Source organism: Prionailurus viverrinus, chromosome D2 (genome assembly GCF_022837055.1).
Source record: "Prionailurus viverrinus isolate Anna chromosome D2, UM_Priviv_1.0, whole genome shotgun sequence".
Classification (NCBI taxonomy): Eukaryota; Metazoa; Chordata; class Mammalia; order Carnivora; family Felidae; genus Prionailurus; species Prionailurus viverrinus.
Window position 1 is genome coordinate 68249158 of NC_062571.1, and position 19508 is coordinate 68268665.

A 19508-nucleotide genomic window follows, 5' to 3' on the forward strand; every position below is an offset into this window, starting at 1 on the left:
GAATGCAGGACAGTTTTAAAAATTGTTTATGTGTTCTGTACTATAGGCTTTAACTGATCAGCAGTCCTGTGATTTTGTAAAACTGCAGTTGCTAGTTTCTCATGTTATCAGATGGGATAAAACTGTTCATTTAATTTTTTTTTCTCTCTTGCATTGTAGAGTATTTCTTTTTAGACTTTCCCTCTCTTACCTCGGTTTTCTTAGCTTTATGTCTTTTCTGGTTTTTTTCTTAGTAATTGCCTTCCTGCCATTATACTTGTTGCTGTTACTATTTCTTGAACAACAGCTGGAACAAAGGCCAAACTTAAATTGAATTTTCTGTTTGCTAGGAGGCTTATTAATAAGGTTAGAAAGTTGAAATTGGTGACCAAAAAACTGGATTAAAAAAAATGATCTGTGGGGGCTCCTGGGTAGCTCAGTCGGTTGAGTGTCCCACTCTTGATATCAGCTTAGGTCTTGATCTCAGGGTTGTGAGTTCAAGCCCCATATTGGGCTCCATGCTGCACAGGGAACCTACAAAGAAAAAAAAATCTGTGAAGTTCATTTTACATTGTCTTAGTCCCCCATCCCTGTAAATGCCTCGATAAATCAGTCTAATGGCTGTAATTCTTAATCCTGTTTCACTATTAAAAGAGATGCTGACCCTAGAGTTAGATTGGAGATTGTCAGGAACTCTACAAGTAGTCATCTTTGGTGGTAACTTCAGTGGCACACGAATTTCTAGTGTACAGTTCTGGCATCCATAAGCAGATCTCTCATGAATGTCGACCTGGCATCTGAATATACTGTTTGGAGGCCCCAGTATTGTTACCTCAACTTTGTGAGTTAGAGAGTCCCAGAAATATCCACTAGAAATTATGTTACATTCCTCCTTCCCACTGTGTGCCAGTTATTCTGTTTGTTATTGGAAAAACTGAAATGACTAAAAATATGGACTCAGTCTTATCTAGAAAGTAACAAAAATATAGTATGATTAGTATGAAAACCAACTATTAATTTTCTGAGGAAGGATGTAGCAAGGAAGGTGTCATAGAAGAAGTAGTAGTTTGGCTGTGGTCTGATAAATGAGTTAGATACGAACTAGGTAGATAGTAAAGAGAAGGACATTCCAGGTAGAGAAATGGGTAAGTATAAAAGCACATTTGGTTTGTGGAAGAGGTTTGCAAGGATATGGGCAATAGAAAGTGTGGCTAGAAAAGTGGTAGGCAGAAGTCCAAATTATAGCATCTTCAAACAGATAAAAATTACTACTGGCATCACAGCATCTTGTTTCAGCGTCATAATAAGGTGCCACTGATTGTTTACTGATAATCATTGTTATTGACTGAATGGCACTTCGTCCTCTTCATATCTGAGATGTAAAGACTAAATAAAACTCAACCCATATGGAATCTGTGCAGTTTGAGAAAGAATGTATCACTATTTTGTCCTCATTAATTTATTGAGTACTCACGTCTCCCCGTCTCTTCTCCCCAACTCCATTCTCCCTCACTCTCTAAACGTTTGAAAAACATAATCCTAGCTATGATTCAGAAGTGATATTCTGAATTCTAAAGTTCTGATACTGATCTGTAGCAATTTGCTCTAGTAGTTTGAACATAGATTCCTGGAGGTCTTGAGATACAGTGTAAAATAGTGCAAGATTTATTTGAACTCTTCTTTTGTCTTAAAAGTGTACTTTGCATTTGTGTTTATTTTCCTATAAAACGGTGTTTTCTTCCAAATCTTTGAGGAAAAGTAGGACTTCAGAAGGCATATTACTGTATGTTTAACCTTCTGCCTTTAAATATTCTGGCTTTCTACCCTAAGAACTACTTAGATTTTATTTGGAGAAAGTGATTTTAAAAAGTCTTCCAAGAGTGAATAACATGTATCTCAGCCTTAACTGATTTTATTCAGTTGTATAGAGATGAGCCCTTAAGTACTAAGATGGGCAGTGTGACTGTGGAATAATTTATATTAATATAGTATTATATAGTATATATAATTTACAGTTTCATTATAACACTTGTTGATATTTCTATCTGGTTATTTGATAAGATATCAATTGAATTACGATGAATATTAAAGCAGCTTTTTTTTTTTACTAGAGTCCCAGCTATTCAACTAAGTTTTTATTTTGTTGTCATTAAGCCTCACAACACCACCATCAGTTCTGATGCTAGGGAAATGCCATTTACCAAGTTACTACCTGGGAGCACTTTAATAGTCTGTTTATTTTTTGTGAGGCAGATAATAAGTAAGTTGTAAGTGAAAACATATAATTAGCACATGCCATTTTATGAGAATAGCTTGTCTAAGTTTTCTTATTTCACAAACAGAATAAGCTGAACAGAATATGATCATATTTGTTTTTGTAAATAAGATCCATGACTTTATATCTGGATCCATTTTTAATGTCGTTTTTCATAAGAAAAAGAGGTAGGCAGATTTTTTTTTTTGTAACTTGAGATTTTTGAAGCTTTTCAACACTAAATTTTAGAGAAACATTGAAATAAAAATGTATAGGATAAGCAGCTAGTTGCTGTCATGTGCAGAAGTGTTGTGTAGGGAGTTGGGAAACCTGGCTACAAGCCACTGCAGTTTTGAAGAATGTGGCTCAAGGGAGGACTCTCAGCCCATTGCGTAACTTTCAGCAGAGAGGAAAGTACAAAAACTGTCCCTATCACTTGACTTGTTTTCCATTTTGATTTAGTTACTTGGCACAGTCTTGGTATCCTGTAGTGGGGGAATGAAAGACAAGCAAGTTCCAATGAAGGACCGTGCCTCCGAGGGCATCAGCCAATGGATGGTTTGTGAGACCTGGCAGGTGTTAAATTTCATATTGTTTTTGGGCAGAAGGATTAGAGTTTCAAGAGACGGCTTGAAAAAACATCATCCTATAGTACTTGCAATTTTTTTTTTTCTAAAAGAGAATTCTTTCCTCTCTCTTCCCTCAACACTGTGTGCTTCTTGTGGTGTATATACCTCTGCTTTAAAATATCACAGCTACTAGGTAAGAGGGGCCATTTTATAGCAAAACCATTTCTCCTCATGTTCTGTGATATTTCAGTTTGGCAGTAGAGTTTACAAGGTTTGAAATCAAAAGCAGTGTTGGTTCCTTCAGGGAAAAATGATCCCAATCTACCAAAATAAAAGCCAAACAGACTCTAATTGTTCCTTTTCCCGCTGGGGGCTTGTCCTTTTTGAAGGTATGGGTTAGTTTGATAGGACCTTCTCTCTAACAAGGTTAGTCACTGGGAATTGCCTCTTTCCCTGGATAAAACCCACTTTTAAATCTATTTTAAAACAGACCTCAAAGAGTATTTGAAAATAAAAGTACTTTGGTATCTCTCCATTCTCTTGCCCCCTCCCTCAGCAAGGAGACTCCAGTTTTCTTACAGGGCACCCTTGCTGCAGTGTCTAATCCTCATGCTAAATTAGGAAGGATTTATGTTTTCATAGTTTTTATTGAACTATCCATGTGTTGTGAAAACTTAAGTAAATGCTAACCAGGGGGCTAAATTTTTTTCTCATTTTCTGTCAAGGCTAGTTCCATAAATTTTACAATGTCAGGCTTTTTCTGTTGGTTGCTAGTCTGGTGTTCATCAGAATATTCAGAGCAGCAGCCTTAACTTTCCCCAGCCTTCTTAACCTGCTTTGACTAAAGGTGCAGTATATGCCTTTCATGAATCCTATGTCAGCTCTTCCACAACCTGGAGACTTGAAAAATACCATTTTATGTTACTGGCAAATTTTTTTCTCAGTGCATAAGGATTGTCAAATCAAACCAAGGGTTTGTTTTTTGTTTTGTTTTTTTTTTTCCTTCTGTCTCTTGTCCTCTTTCTTCCTCCAGTGTCTTGCAGCCCATGATTTGGCAACCCCTTACAGGAGGCTCCTGAGCCACCAGTCACATGAGAATGAAGGCAAGAAAAGAAAGGACCAGATGGCATCAAAAGATATGCCTTTCTAGGTCGTTGGTGGTTAAGCTTGCAATCTGGTTACCAGCAGGGAGACCATGGGGGAAAGGGTGAGAACAGCACAGCACCACTGTAAGGGAAGAAGAATTTTGCCGTACGGTTTGTTTCAATAATTTGCTGGAGAAAAAAAATTTATACATGAAGGTGAATGAATTTTCTGATTTAACTTTCCAGTTTACAGTCACAGGGTATCACATGGCTCTTGGAAGGGTGAATTTACCTAAAACTGGCATATAACAAGCATGTGGAAAACTGTGTGCAGTATTTGGATGGCAGCTTTGAAAAGTGTGGCTCCCACTTGGTCAGTTGCTGTCCTTCAACTGCCATTAACCTTTTGTTACTTTATTCTCTATAAATTCCTGACTCACAAGTATAAAACCTGAAGGAAATGACATTTAGCTCTCACAGATAGACCTTTCCCCACAGGAGAGCAGAGGACATCATTTACCACTCCTTCATACTCATATCTGTTTTGGAGATTGTATTTACAAGACATGGAAAATGGCATCACTGGCCTTTGTGAGACATGATAACTCAGAGTATCTTTTCTTAAGCTGTAACTTGGAGCACATTTATAATTATTTGACTGAAGAAATGTTCGATAGTGGCTAATAAAAAGTATTTTAGAGGGCAGTCTGACCTCCCTGTTCATCAGCCATCTTACACATTGACTCCCTTGGCCTGGGCAAATTCTGATTTGATAGTGCTATTGCTGCAGACCAGACTGCTGAACTTGGCTGATACTTCCTTACAAAATTCCAACTTAGTTGTTTTCCCCTGAAAGAAAAAAGTTAAGATATTTTTAATTTTAGGTTCAAACTTGATTTCAATATATGAACTTGAGTCCTGTACTCTTTTAATTACCTTGAGAAGTGTTGCTTTCTCATAGATGAATTCAATATCTCTCAAGTCCAAAGTCAAATTTCAGCTTCTCTTGTAAGTCTTCTTTCTCCAATTACAACCTCTCCTTTTATTCAGATTCTGTTGCCCTTGATTTCTGTATGACTCATTTCATTATGAACCAAATGAACAAAACAATATGTTTCATTCTGTAGTTTAGATTATAAACTCTTAAAGTTTCTGTTTCTACTTCTGCCATTCAAGCAAGTGTGTGGAATATTGCTGAATAAACAAAAGGTAGTAAAAAAATCCCTCGATAATAAGAAGAAAGAAAAAACATAGATATTTTAATATTATGTTAGTTGATTTCTGCCTAGATTTTAATGTGACTGTAGATCTCACGAAACAGAAAACTGACCCACCCATTATTTTTTCCTTGATGTAAAAGTAAGGAGTCATTCTGAAGTTCCTTAAACTCTGTAAAAGATACTTCCTATGTAGTTCTGGAGTTAAGTAATTTAAACAAAATTGATAAGTTATTCTTGTCATTTATGTTAACTTTACTAGTTGCTCTATTAACTTTTTTAGATGACTGAATTCAGAGCCCCCCTTGACAGCCTCTAATTAGCTAGACAACCACCAGTCTTTCTCTCTACCCTCCAGTAATATCATGAGTACAGTTGTTAAGCATATGCTGTAATAATCCTAATGAAGAGGTTAAAGGATTTTTTAGTATGGATTTTTTTGGTGGTTTTTGTTTTTGTTTTTTGCTTGGTTTGGTTTTTTGATGTTTTAGTCTACTCAGCAAGAGCGCTTTGTGATCATGTGAATCCTCCCTTAAGAGGTTTCCTAGTTAAAAATGAGAATTTTGCTAAAGGTTCTGTGATTTGGGGTAGCACAGCAGGGGAGCAGAGTGACTTTAAAATTGTTAAATTTGAGGGGCGCCTGGGTGGCGCAGTCGGTTAAGCCTCCGACTTCAGCCAGGTCACAATCTCGCGGTCCGTGAGTTCGAGCCCCGCGTCAGGCTCTGGGCTGATGGCTCAGAGCCTGGAGCCTGTTTCTGATTCTGTGTCTCCCTCTCTCTCTGCCCCTCCCCCGTTCATGCTCTGTCTCTCTCTGTCCCAAAAATAAATAAATGTTGAAAAAAAAAATTAAAATTGTTAAATTTGAAATTGAAGTTGGAGCACCTGGGTGGCTCAGTCCGTTAAGCAACCAGGTCATGATCTTGCAGATCGTGGGTTTGAGCCCTTTATCAGGCTTTATGCTAATAGCTTGGAGCCTGTAGCCTCCTTCAGATTTTTTCTCCCTGTCTCTCTACTCCTCCTCCCTCTTCACACTCTATTTCTCAAAAATAAATAATCATTAAAAATTTTTTTAAAAATTGTTAAATCTCTTTAAGGGGAATCCATTGATATACTTTTAATTTAGGGAAATTTTTAAAATTCCTTTATCTACATCAGGTATGACAGATTTCATCTTGGAGCCAACTATTAGATTTGAGTTAATGGGCTCAGTAAAGAGATTTGGAATGGAAATACTAATGGACCTCTAACTATAGCCAGGGTAGTGGGTACTGTAAGAATCTTGACAGTTCATCACCAAACCTCTGATCTCATTCCCCTGAATCATCTTGCTTATCTGTGACATAATTGGTTGCTTATTGCCTTCTCCTACCCCTCTTTCAAATTGCTAGCATTTGAGAATTTCACTTGTCATTATATCTTGTGTATTAAGACAGAAGCATAGTTTGGTGGGTGAACTAGTAAAACCATTTTGGCCCTCCTTGAGAAGATGATGTGTTTTGTTCCTGGTGCAACTGAGACAGTTGCTATAAATATTCAGTTATAGCTCTTTAAGGAATAAGGATGAACTGTAAATACATACTTGGATTTTCTTTTCAGATATACTTTTAATTGCTGAATTATATTATGCCTATGAAGCACAGAACCAGAGATTGTTTTAGGGTACAATTATGTACCTAGAACCCTCATCATGGGTCATCATGATCATAGTATCTTAAGGATATGGGGAAGGTAAATCTGTGAGACTCTGTGCTAGCATTTTCAGGAGAAAATTTTCCTAACTTGCCCAAAGGATGGGTGGATTAAATAAATGCAATGACTTTTAGTAAAAAATTTTGTCACCTAGCTTTTTGCCATGTGTAGAAAATTGGAGGTGGGGTAATGAGAGAGAGAGGAGAGGGAGAAAGAAATAAAAATTAAAAACTAATGAGCTGGTACATTTAGATATTAGGAAGTAGGTTGTTGTTTCAGTGGCTGAAACAACCTGTCCCTGTGGGGACAGGTATGTGTGTGGGTGTGTGCAAAAGATGGGAGGGAGGAAATGGAAATTTGTGAGCCTTTTCTACCCCCTGGGGGTACTCCAGCTGAAGACCGCTAGGTCTCTAGCCTGTGGTTCTAGGCATTCGAAATGAAATACAATTAATTCCCCTGTATGCTTTCCTACTTACACATTAATACAGCTGGAGACAGTTGGGGAGGGTTAAAAATTAAATCATCTCTGACAGATTACCATTGGGGATAATAATCTGAAGTGACCATGTCTACAGAATACAACAGAAATGGCAGAGACTGAAAACCAGTAGTCATGCCTATACTTGCAGATACTTAGAAACTGAAGAATTAGGGCTGTAACATGAGTATAGACTAAATAATGTGTGAATTATTATTTGTCTTAAAATAGATTTTAGGATGTTTCTAGTAGAATATTCAAGCTGTGCTGATTTGATTTTCTTTCTTTTTTTTTTTTTTTTTTGGTCTTTCTTAGACGAGCTCATTTGCGCCTGTGTTTAGAACGCTTAAAAGTTCTGATTCCACTAGGACCAGACTGTACCAGGCACACAACACTTGGTTTGCTCAACAAAGCCAAAGCACACATCAAGGTGAGAATTTCTGCTTTCATATTTGTACATGTCTCGGCCCTTGTTTCATTATAAGCAGTGATTCCTATTCATAAACATCAGCTAGCCCCCTGTGCCCTCCTTAATCACTGACCTCAAGAGACATCTTTCTGAAAACTTACCAACTAATCTGATGGGAGCAACATAAACTGATTAAACTAAACTGTTTTGACAGCATGGCCATTTGAGGAGCTGGAAATACTAGGGAAAAACAATTACTCTGCTGATCCCTAGAAGGAAGGCAGTTGTGCCCTCTGGTGGAGATGAGTTTATTTGGCTCCGTGTCTCAGTATTTTTCCATCAAACTACAGTGCAGAGCAAGTTTCTCTTTCATGGAGATAACTTTACAGACTTTGAGAATTCCATACTGTTCTTGTAATGTAGCATTCATTACACACACAAAAAGTGAAAAAAGAAGTATTCTTGATGTTTAAAAGTATGTATTTATGTATGTTTTTATACACACACACACACATATACTTGTATTTTCATATTTTCTCTGCCAAAGAAGAAATGTTTTAAGATATTAGGTAGAAATCAGTTTTATTGTTTGTACTGGACTGTGCACAAACTAAAATATCATTTTATCATTTTAGAAACTTGAAGAAGCTGAAAGGAAGAGCCAGCACCAGCTAGAGAACTTGGAACGAGAACAGAGATTTTTAAAGCGGCGACTGGAACAGCTGCAGGGTCCTCAGGAGATGGAACGAATACGAATGGACAGCATTGGATCAACTATTTCTTCAGATCGTTCTGATTCAGAGCGAGGTAGGCAGTGTACTTCTTCCCTAATGAAATACTAAGCATCCTTGTATCTAAATTTAGGCAGGGTAAGTTGGAAAGCACTCTATTTTCTTCTATTTGCTTTCTTCTTCAGCTAATACTGTAACATTCTAGATTTTTGTGCAATCACAACATTGTCTAGCAACCCCTATATGAACTATAGAACTTTTTTCCTTGATTGTATACATAATGTATTAACTTTCCACTTTGAAACAATTTTAGACTGACATAAAAGTGTTTTCTATAGAAAATTGTAGAGTTCTCATATGCTCTTCCCCCAGGTTTCCCTAATGTTAACATCTTATGTAGCCATAATATAGTTATTATAACCAGAAAATTAATATTCATGTAATACTTTTAATTAATCTGTAGACCTTATTCAAATTTCATCAGTTTTCCCACTAATGTCCTTTGTCTGATCTAGGATCCTGTGCAGGATCCAACATTGCATTAGATAGTTCCTCAGTCTTTTGTAATCATGACACTTCTTTTTTAAAAAAAAATTTTTTTAAGTTTATTCATTTTTTTGAGAGAGCATGAGTGGGGGAGGAACAGAGAGAAAGAGACACAGAATCTGAAGCAGGCTCCAGGCTCTAAGCTGTCAGCACAGAGCCTGACTCAGGGCTTGAACCATGAACCACAAGATCATGACCTGAGCCAAATTCAGCCACTTAACTGACTGAACCATTCAGGCGCCCCCCAACCATGACGCTTCTGAAGAGTATTGGTTAGTTATTTTAGACAGGGTCTCTCTAGTGTCTTATGTTCTCCCATTATTAAATTGAGGTTACACATTTGGGGGGAAGAAATATCACAGAAGTGATGTGCCCTTCTCAATTCATTCTATCAGGAAGATATGTGATGTTGATATGTTTTGTTACTGGTGATATAAATTTTTATGTCTGTATTTTAAAGCACCACACCCTTCATTTCTCTCTTCCCATCTGTCCCATAACATTTGTCTTTGGCAGAATGAAAGAACAAGAATTAATCAAAAATTTGTTTGAATTTTACTGATCTCTTTATAACTCCCACCACATCAGGCCTGTAGCACTTAAAAGATCCCAGAGGTGAACTTCACCCTCATGATTTTAAGCTTTACATTTGGGGAAACAGCTCATGAGGATTCTAAAACAAAAAAGGAAATGTTTGTAAAATACCTTTTGACTTTTTATTATGGAAATTTTCAAACATACACAAAAGTAAAATCGAATATTGTCATGTACCCATCATCCAATTTGAACAGCTGTCAACATTCTGCCATACTTGTTTCATCTGTTATCTATCCCCTCATCCTCACCATTTTTTCTGGAATATTTTAAATCAAATCCCAGATAACATTAATAATTTTGTCCCTAAATAGTTCAGTATGTATCTTTAATAAATGGCACTTAAAAAAATCATAATGCTATTATAGCCCACAAAATCAATGAAATCAGATAATCTTATTTAATGTCTGATAATCCAATTTCTGATAGATTTTCTCAAAGATAGCATTTTATCTTTCATTAGAGCCCAAAATCCATATTGCATTGTTTTTGCCTTTTAAGGTACTTTTAATCTATAATAGTTTTCCCTTCCCCATTTCTTTGTTGTAGAAACTGAGTCATTTTTCTTATAGAATTCCCACATTTTAGATTTGGCTGATGGAATCCTCATGATGTCATTTAACATGTTCTTCTGTCCTTATTTCCTGTAAACTGGTTGGTGGATCTAGTGACTTGATTAAATTCAGGTTCTTTTTTGAGGCAAGAATACTTCATAGGTGATACTGATACATTTATGCAAATGCTCAACCTTTCACTTAATAGTTTTAGTAATCATCAGTGATTGCCCCAATTTATTATTTTTTTAGATATTACAAATAGTACTTCCTAATTCTACCATTCTTCTTGCATTTATTAAATTTTTTATAAAGAAGAAATTTTGGGGGGTGCCTGAGTGGCTCGGTTTGTTAAGTGTCTGACTTCGGCTCAGGTCATGATCTTGAGGTTCATGAGTTTGAGCCCCATGTCGGGCTCTTTGCTGTCAGGACAGAGCCTCCTTCACATCCTCTGCTTCCCTCTCTCTCTCTGCCCCTCCCCACCCTCTTTCTCGCTCTCAAAATAAATAAAAACATTGAAAAAAAAAAAAAGAACGTTTCTTCATCAACTTTTTTGGTTACCCTGAAATAAGGTCCATATAGGGAAAATGGGATAGATTCTTTTTTTAAACTTAGGTGTTTTTGGTTTTTTAGTCAATTTTCTGAATAATGAATCATCAGTGTCTTAGCAACCTCCAGAGGTAACAGGGTTTTTTGTTTTGCCTTTTGTTTTTTATTATCTTATGAATTCCTCATAGGTTTTCATGTATTGAATATGTTCTAATCCATGAAGTCATTCTTTTTGTCCTTTTTTAATTTTTTTATTTTAGAAAGAATACAAGCAGGGGGAGAGGGGCAGAGAGAGTGAGAGACTCTTAAGCAGACTCCACACTCAGTGCAGAGTCTAACACGAGGCTCAATTCCACAACCCCAGGATCATAACCTAAGCCAAAATCAAGAGTCAGACGCTCAACCAGCTGAGCCACCCAGGCGAACCTTTATTCTTTTTAATAATCAAATTTCCCACATTCCATAGAAGCATTTCAAATTGATTTTTGATCCCTTTTAACACAACCCTGGGAGTCCTGGGTTTATTGTTTTTGTTGTTTTGCTGTGTAAGTTTATTTTTACATGGCACTCAGTTTCAGAGAACAAAAGTTTACCAGAGACAACAGCAAGAACCTCAAGGACATGCCACATTTATGAATGACACTGAGGTGTAGCAGAAATAACCCTGAATTAGGAGGCAGACCTTGATGCTAGTCTTTTTTCTACTGGTTACTAGCTGTGTGACTTTGTCAGGTGTTCAGCTTTAGCTGCCCTTCCTGATGTTAACTCCTCTTTGTACTCATCCCAACCTCCAAATTTGACTAATGGTATATCTTCATTATAGTGTTCATTTTTTTTTAGTAGTGCTAGTGTAGTACCTCTTTTCCCTATTCTTATCTGGAAGCCCTGTTTCCCAGTATTACAGGGGACTTTTAGTAATGTCTCTAGTCCATTTGACTAGAGCAGTATCTCATTTTACACTGTTATGATTGAGTGCAGCATGCTCTGTTGGATAGGGTGTCTTGATTTTATTTTCCAGTTGTAGGTTGGATGAGTATTCTGTCATACCGGGAAACACTAAATAGCCTGTGAAGCATTGTGGATGTAAAACAAATAGTTATGAATTCATAGGATTGTTTGGACAGCTTATTTGGATAGATGCCTGCATTTTAGAAACAGATTTCTAAAACTTTTTGAAGCAACAAGTCCTTTTGAAAATTATACTCTTTGAAATAACTTACTCTGTCTTCTTGGGCTCAGCAAGAATCCACTTTTCCTAAAGCAATTGTGATCAGTGTGAACCCTTAGAATCAGTGCCAAATATAAAACATTAGGCTTTGAGTTTAAAAGAATTGAATAATCCTGAGTTCATTCTAGCTGTTATGGGAGAGAACAATTTTTCAAGTGCTTTTTTTTTTTAAATGTATGTTGCATTTTATGTATTATTGGTGATTGTATATGTAATGTTTAACAAACTACCTATTGATAGCTGGTCGTATATGTATTTAGGGATTTTTTTTTAAATCATGTTTGATGTTTGAAGTAAACTTAAATATCACCATTGAAATATCTTTACTATAATCTTTACTGTAGATCTCCCTATAATCCAGAGACTTTTCAGGCTCATACCCTCATTTCAAGCTATGTTTGATGCAAGAACATTAAATTGAATTGAAGGCAAATCCCTCAGAGTTCACTTTGTAATGACTGGCTTAGTTTGGCTATTGAATACACAGAGGTCTTTATGATGAATCCTAGAAGTCTGTAGATCTGTCTGTAGGATGATATTACCAAAGGCAAGAATTAATGGATAAATTTTCTCGTTCACCTATACTAAGTTTATGCTTTTTTTCCTCTTTAAGGCAACTCTGATTAATAAACAGCACTGAGAATTAGTTTCTAGTTTAATGCAAAACAGATGTTGTTAAACCAGTTGGGGTTGGGATCTTTTAATATTAAGCACTAATTCCCAAATAGGCCAAGTGCTTTTGGTGGGAGGTCCAGACGGACTGGCGTCAAAGGCTTTAGAAAACTTGCTGCCTAAATTGAGACCACCGCTGGATACCAGACATTCCCCTTTGCAAAAATATATCCGTGTCTCTTCACCTTTGATTACTTCTGTCCTCCAGGGTTCACCGATAATAAGCTCGTATAACAATTATTTAAGAAAAATTATTTCATACTACCCAAAGTAATCACTTTTCTTATGCCCTTTCCTCATTAATTTTTGAAAGTGCATGTATACTAGATTACTGATGTTCTCCCTTTTTTCTCTTTGGCAGAGGAGATTGAAGTGGATGTTGAAAGCACAGAGTTCTCCCATGGAGAAGTGGACAATATCAGTACCACCAGCATCAGTGACATTGATGACCACAGCAGCCTGCAGAGTATTGGGAGTGACGAGGGTTACTCCAGTGCCAGTGTCAAACTTTCATTCACTTCCTAGAACCCAGCATGACATAACAGTGCAGGGCAAAATATTCACTGGGCCAATTCAATCCAAACAATCTCTTAAATTGGGTTCATGATGCAGTCTCCTCTTTAAAACTAAACAAAACTATACTTGAACAAAAGGGTCAAAAGACCTCTATTTAAGCAAATACTTAGCAAAAAGTGGGGCAGAGCCTCCCCAGCGGAACAAATACTCATTCGTATTTGAAAATCACAGCTTCTAATGGCAGCAGAAAACTTCTGTGAAATTTTCTTGATTTAGTTTATTTGAAAGAGGACATTGGAGATTCTGTCCTCTATCTTCTCTAGTTTGCTCATACTACAATGAGTAGACACATTTAAGGATGGGGTTATGAACCCTTCCCGAGTTTTAATGGTCCTAAAAAACAAAATCAAACCTATAGTAATGAGAAGACAAGATAATCAGGCATTAATCTTGGATAGCTAAAGAGCTATTAAAACTCAGCCTGGGACAGCTTATCATGAAGCCTGTGGATGATCAATTCTTGAAAAAACAAACAAAAAAACAAAAAAAAAAGCAAGCTCATTTCATGCTCTGCAAAAGGAGAGACTCCCATGAAGCCTTTTGAAAGGGATCATCATGCAGCTCAGCTTTCTGTTGGATTCCATGCTAAGCAAGCTAACCTTATCCTGCATTGTTAGCAGTAGGGCACCCAACCGCCAGCTCAACAGTCAGCCGCCCTTAGGCCCTTGGGCAGCATGGGGGCAGTCTGTGTATGACAGCCTCTACCACACAGGGCCTATAATTCGGATTGAGGGGCCAGAAGGAAAAAGCTCTCCATGCCTCTGTGTCTGCGTAGGCCAGAAGAGTTGTGCAACGCAGATTAGCAGGTCAAGGTCTGAGCCACGGCAGCATTTTTATTTCAGATTTTGATAACTGTTTGTATGTGTTGAAAACCAAAATGACATCTTTTTAAAGCTTGTCCATAAAAAACATAGATGTCTTTTATAGTGGAAAAACACATGGGAAAAAAATCATCTATTTTGATGCAGCATTTGATAATGATAAAACACCTCACACCTCACTCTTTATAGTGCACAAAACGAATGAGGTCTGGGCTAGGTAGAAAAAGGTCAATGCTGTTTTTGTTTTCTTTTAGAATCATTACCTTTACCAGCTTTTAACCATCTGATATCTATAGTAGACACATTATAATACTTAACATAGTTAAGTTTGGCACTTGTCTCATTTTATTGTAAAGGTTTGCTTCCATTTTCTTACAGGCAGTCTCTCTCCTTCCTCACAGTTCCACTGTGCAGGTGCTATTGTTGCTCTTCTCAATATTTTCAGAAATGTTTTCTTTTAAGTGAAATTTCTTTTCTAACCTGCACTTTGATGTCATGTGTTCCCTTTGTCTTTCAAAATCCAAGGTTCCCCCTGGCCCTCTCCTTTACCCCAGGAAGCCTTCTTGGACACCTTATCCCTGGCTCTTTGAACTTTGTATACTTTAAATAATTTAACTACCCTTAATTACTTAAAAAAAAAAGCTTTATGATTTTCATAACTTATTGCTGATTTTAATGGGTTGTTAATTTCAGTCCTGTAGTTTTATTTTGTTTAGATAGGGCTGGGCAAGGAAAAAGAAAATAAAGACAACCATATTTAGCAGTGCAGTTGAGTTGTGTGTGTAATGTTAGACTATCCTTTGTAAGTAGCACTTTAACAGCTTTCACTGCTTCTCTGTATGAAGTGTACCATCTTGGCCATACACAAGGCCTCAGCATATACTTACTTGTTTTTTGTGCTTTTCCTGTGCCTCCCAAAATATTTTATCCTTGATTGTGCTATGTTTGAGTGGAAGAAATTCTTTGAAGTAGATGTGTGAAAAACTGCATGCCTTTAGAAGCCCATTAGAACTTGCTAATAACTTCAGGTGCTGGGGACTTAATGAAAAACATGGCAAATTCATTTCTCTGGCCCAGGTAAATTACTTCTGGTTTTACTTATAATTACTCCTGGCTGGGTCAAAATGTTGCTCTATATATTTGCTTTCTTTTGACTTTCCCAAGGGAGACAGTTTAAAGACTCTGCTAACTACCATGGAAAGAAAATGGAAGCCAGTGATTCAGCTTCCATTTTGTTACTCCCATGGCATTCACTTACATCACTTGCCTAGGGCTGGAATTTCGGTCTTCATTCAGGAGAACTTGAGGTGCTGCCATTTTGTTGTATATGTACAAGTTGGTGGGCTGGGAAGCCTTTGTCACGAATCTATAATACCTATTTCAACTGCCCCCTAAATTACTCCTTCCCCGGGTTTGTTTTCCTTGCGGGAGGGGAATGGATTGTATGATGAGTGAAAAGTATTAATTTTTTAAAAGACAAATCGACTTTGAAGATATAAAAGTTAATTGCAAGAAATAAAAATTGTGAATGAAGAACACCCGAGTGCTTTTTGTACACCCTTCTCTATGAAGGAAAAAATATGAATGAGCATCCACACCTTGAAAAGCAACTATCTCCTAAGCTGATACTACTTCAGTAGTCCAGAATTAATGGCAATTTGAATCATTGCCATTTCCTGTTCTGTAATTTAAACAGGTGCCTTCTTGACTGATGTGATAACTCCATGTAACCTAACTGCAGATGGTTTAATGTACCCGATAATCTTAACTGCTTCAGGTAGGACACAAAGCCATTTGTTATTATCCGTTCTTAATAACTTTTTAGAGGAATCACTTTGTACTGTCATTTAAATTGAAAATAAGTCTGGAAGTTATTTAGTCCCCACCCACTAACCTGAGTTAAAGTACCCTTTGTGTAAAATGGCTAAGTAATATATTAATAGATAGAGGTAAAGTCCTGTTTCAGTGCATATTTGTTACCAAAGAAGATTCTGATGAAGTCAAACTAGTTTCTGATTAGAATAGGTATGAGAATTCTGGTAGAAATGCCTTTTCCAGTCCCCATGACAGTGATAGCTTTTAGCATTATGAAGGGATTTCAAAAGGCAGGATTATTGAGGCACATCTTCTAACCTAAGGCCACACTACTTCCTGGGTCATTTCTCATGAGAAAATTGTTTAACCTCTTAGGTAAGTTTCTTTGGGAAGTTTGTTTTCTTCCACTTGAAGCAACTAGCTGCTTTTCCCTTTCTTCTTTCATTATCCTTCCACCTCAAAAATTCCATACTTCCTACCAACAACAGCATAATGTGGGAAGAATAGGGTTTTTTGGGTCACATTTAAATCTCAGTTCTAATATTTGCTAAGGACTCTGGGCAAGTTACTTAATTTCTTCATGGACCCTGTTTCCTCCTGAAAAGTTGTTGTAAATACTACCTCTATCTTGAAAGATTGTAAGACTCAGTCTAGGAGTTTGTAGCACCAAAAGGAAAGTAAGAGGTATGTACTTCTCAGCTTTCTCTGATTAATGCAACCTTCTAATTTTTTTCATCTTTAACCTTGAATTTTAGTTATTCTGACTCTGGGTCTTACAGAAAAAGACTATTTCTATTAAATAAAATGGTTCATTTTCACAAAATTCCATGACAGGCTATACTTTGTAAGAAGTCAATTTTGATGTCCTATAGAATTTTTTAAATAAAGACTTTATAAGATTGATGTATCAGCGGTTTTAGTGATTACCTGGTCTTTCTAAAAAAAGACTAACCTGAGCTTGAGTATGTTAAATACTAATAGTAACCATTGCATAATGCCCTAGTTAATATTTAGTGTTGGCCTTGCCAAGAAAAAAATCTTGGCTCATGTACTAGATCTAATAGGAAACTGGTTTTCTTGTGGAATACGTCTGAGTCTTTTAAATAATAAGTGTAGCTCAAGATACATGTACTGGCTGACAACCTCACTTCTTGGTTCTGTTTTACCTTTCTATGCAGTCATAAATTGTTAGGGGAAATGGCTTAGATGAAGCTCTTTTAAAGTATTGCCAACTAACTTCCTATAATTTTGAAATTTTTTCCATTTCCTCAAGCTCTTAACTCTTTGTTATGGAGGGAATGCTTCAAGTCTTTACTGGTAGGGCAATAACTGCCATATTTATCTTAGATTTTCACATCAGGGCATCAGACAGCATTGTAGAATGTAAAAGCCATAAAATATCTCTAAAATATATGTCAAAAATACAGATTTAAGAGGCCAGTTGCTTCTAAATTAGCACTATCACACTCTGAAAGCTATGTCAACTAAACCTGACAGTGCTTTTTTGGAAGGAAAAACTTGGCAAAAGAACCAAAGGGATATTTACTCCTTCCTGCATACTTCTGAGCAATGAATGAACAATTGGGCAATTACCATCTGTTAAAAGACTAGCCTAGCTGCAGGTCTCAGGCTTCAACTCTAGTTTTCCCAGGATATAGAATCAAGTGTTTCCTCCAAGCCTGAATTCTTTCTTTGGTTAGAAATGCATCGCATCTTGCTAAAGTCAGTTCAGGGCTTGAAAGGGGAAAAAATAAAAGCACATCCAGTTTCACCAAGAAAAGGAAATCATGAGCCAGCAAAATAATAAATACGACTTTGGGCCTCAGGTTGACACAGTAGCTCTTCAAACAAAAAGCAACTTTTTCTCCTAATGCGTGTTAACTACGGCTTCTTTAGCTATGATCTTAAATAACTGGGAAAACAAATTACAATTGTAGTAATTGCAGTAGCTTGAGTCTGTACTGGTTTTGTAAAAATGAATTGGTGAAATGCTTGGTGTAAGTAAATTGTCAATTTTTATTTCCTAGGAACTAGAAGATTACTTTATCCAAAATTCGGTATTTTTAGCTAGTTCAGCTGTCAACTACCAAAGGCCCAGTATTATTTTCAGATCTTCTTTACCCCCTCAAGTCCACAAAAGAACCACTTTTATATATACATAAGCTGAAAGGCAGAAAAGGCAATTGAAGAACCTCACAGAACTCTTAACACCTTCATCTTGTTTTCTTTTACTACTTTCTTTTGGCTAGTCCAAAACAAATTCTTAGAATGTCAATATTGGTCTCTGTGCCTCCTAAGGTATTTTTTTAAGAACATGTCTGTACACACACAGTATTAGGGGATTCAATTACTTGGGTTTGTGTTTAAACTGTGGTATTACCTGTTACATTGTCTGCTATGCTCTTCCTCTCCACTATAGTAAAAATTCAGTTTAACTTGCAACTCAAAAATCCTAGATATAAAGCATGTTTACATTTACTGTTAACAGGTAAATTACCATTTATAGTAACTGGTTGCTTCATAGTAAAATACAAATATTACGATCCAGCAGACATTTATTGAACTCTTTAAAGATTTTAACAAATATAAAAACTAGTTTTAAGATTTTTTCCCCCTTCATCTTTCAGTTAATATCCAAGTTGAGGCAAAAAGCCAAACCAGAGCTTTAAAAATATTTTTGGTTAAACTTGCAGAAGTGAGGTTTTTCACCTTTTGTAATTACGACCTACAGACACATGATTTATAAAACTATGATTTTTGTTGGTTAACCTGACGGTTTTCCCTTATTTTTTTTTTTAAGTTCATTTATTTTGAGAGGGTGAGAGTGAGCACGCATGAGTGTGGGGGGTGGAGGTGGGGGAGGGGGACAGATCTCAAGCCGGCTCTGTTCTGTCAGCACAGATACCTTACAAGGGACCCAAACCCAGGAACCATGAGATCACGACCTGAGCCAAAACCAAGTCTGGACACTTAATAGACCAAGCCAGCCAGGCACCATCCCCCTTGCTATTTTAAAGGCAGATTCACTCAGTGTTAAAACTGCATTGTAATGGAAACACACCCTGTGCACATACACACATGCACACCCTTCATTGTGACAGAGCATTTAAAATAAGGAGTTATAATAAATGAACGCACTTCATTTTGGTTTGATGCCTAATCTTCATAATCTTCAGAAAATTGCCAGTTACTAATGTAACTTTTCCTTCATTTCAAAAATCGAACTTTACGTTTAACGTAACATGGTTATAGGCTAGGGATGCACACCAGAATCACCTGTGGTGTTTGTCTCGAAACAGATATACTTTGGCCTAAATAGCTCTGGAATAGGACCCAAATCCAGGAATTCCTCTAATTTTAAGCAAGCATTAGAGGTAACTATTATAAACTTGTAACCTCTTCCCATTACAGGTATGTGCTAAAATATTCTAACACAAAAACTTCTGTAGCATGTACTTAATATAGAACTTTGGTAATTTGATAGCACTTCACTAATACATTTGTAACTCAAGGCTTCAAATTATAAGTAATGGGCATTATAATCCATTATAATGTGAATTTTTTTTTTCAACATTTATTTATTTTTGGGACAGAGAGAGACAGAGCATGAACGGGGGAGGGGCAGAGAGAGAGGGAGACACAGAATCGGAAACAGGCTCCAGGCTGTGAGCCATCAGCCCAGAGCCTGACGCGGGGCTCGAACTCCCGGACCGCGAGATAGTGACCTGGCTGAAGTCGGACG

General features: G+C 36.8%; 1 protein-coding gene across 2 annotated transcripts in view; it reads left to right on the forward strand.

The window, feature by feature from the left end:
• Window positions 1–15484, forward strand: part of MXI1 (MAX interactor 1, dimerization protein) — an 81459-nt gene extending 65975 nt beyond the window's left edge. For both annotated transcript variants that reach the window (XM_047825770.1, XM_047825771.1), the window contains exons 4-6: window positions 7587–7701; window positions 8316–8487; window positions 12916–15484. In XM_047825770.1, coding sequence (XP_047681726.1) covers window positions 7587–7701; window positions 8316–8487; window positions 12916–13079 — 451 coding nt within the window. In that variant the 3' untranslated portion in view covers window positions 13080–15484. The remainder of the gene's footprint in view (window positions 1–7586; window positions 7702–8315; window positions 8488–12915) is intronic.
• Window positions 15485–19508: the final 4024 nt, after the last annotated feature.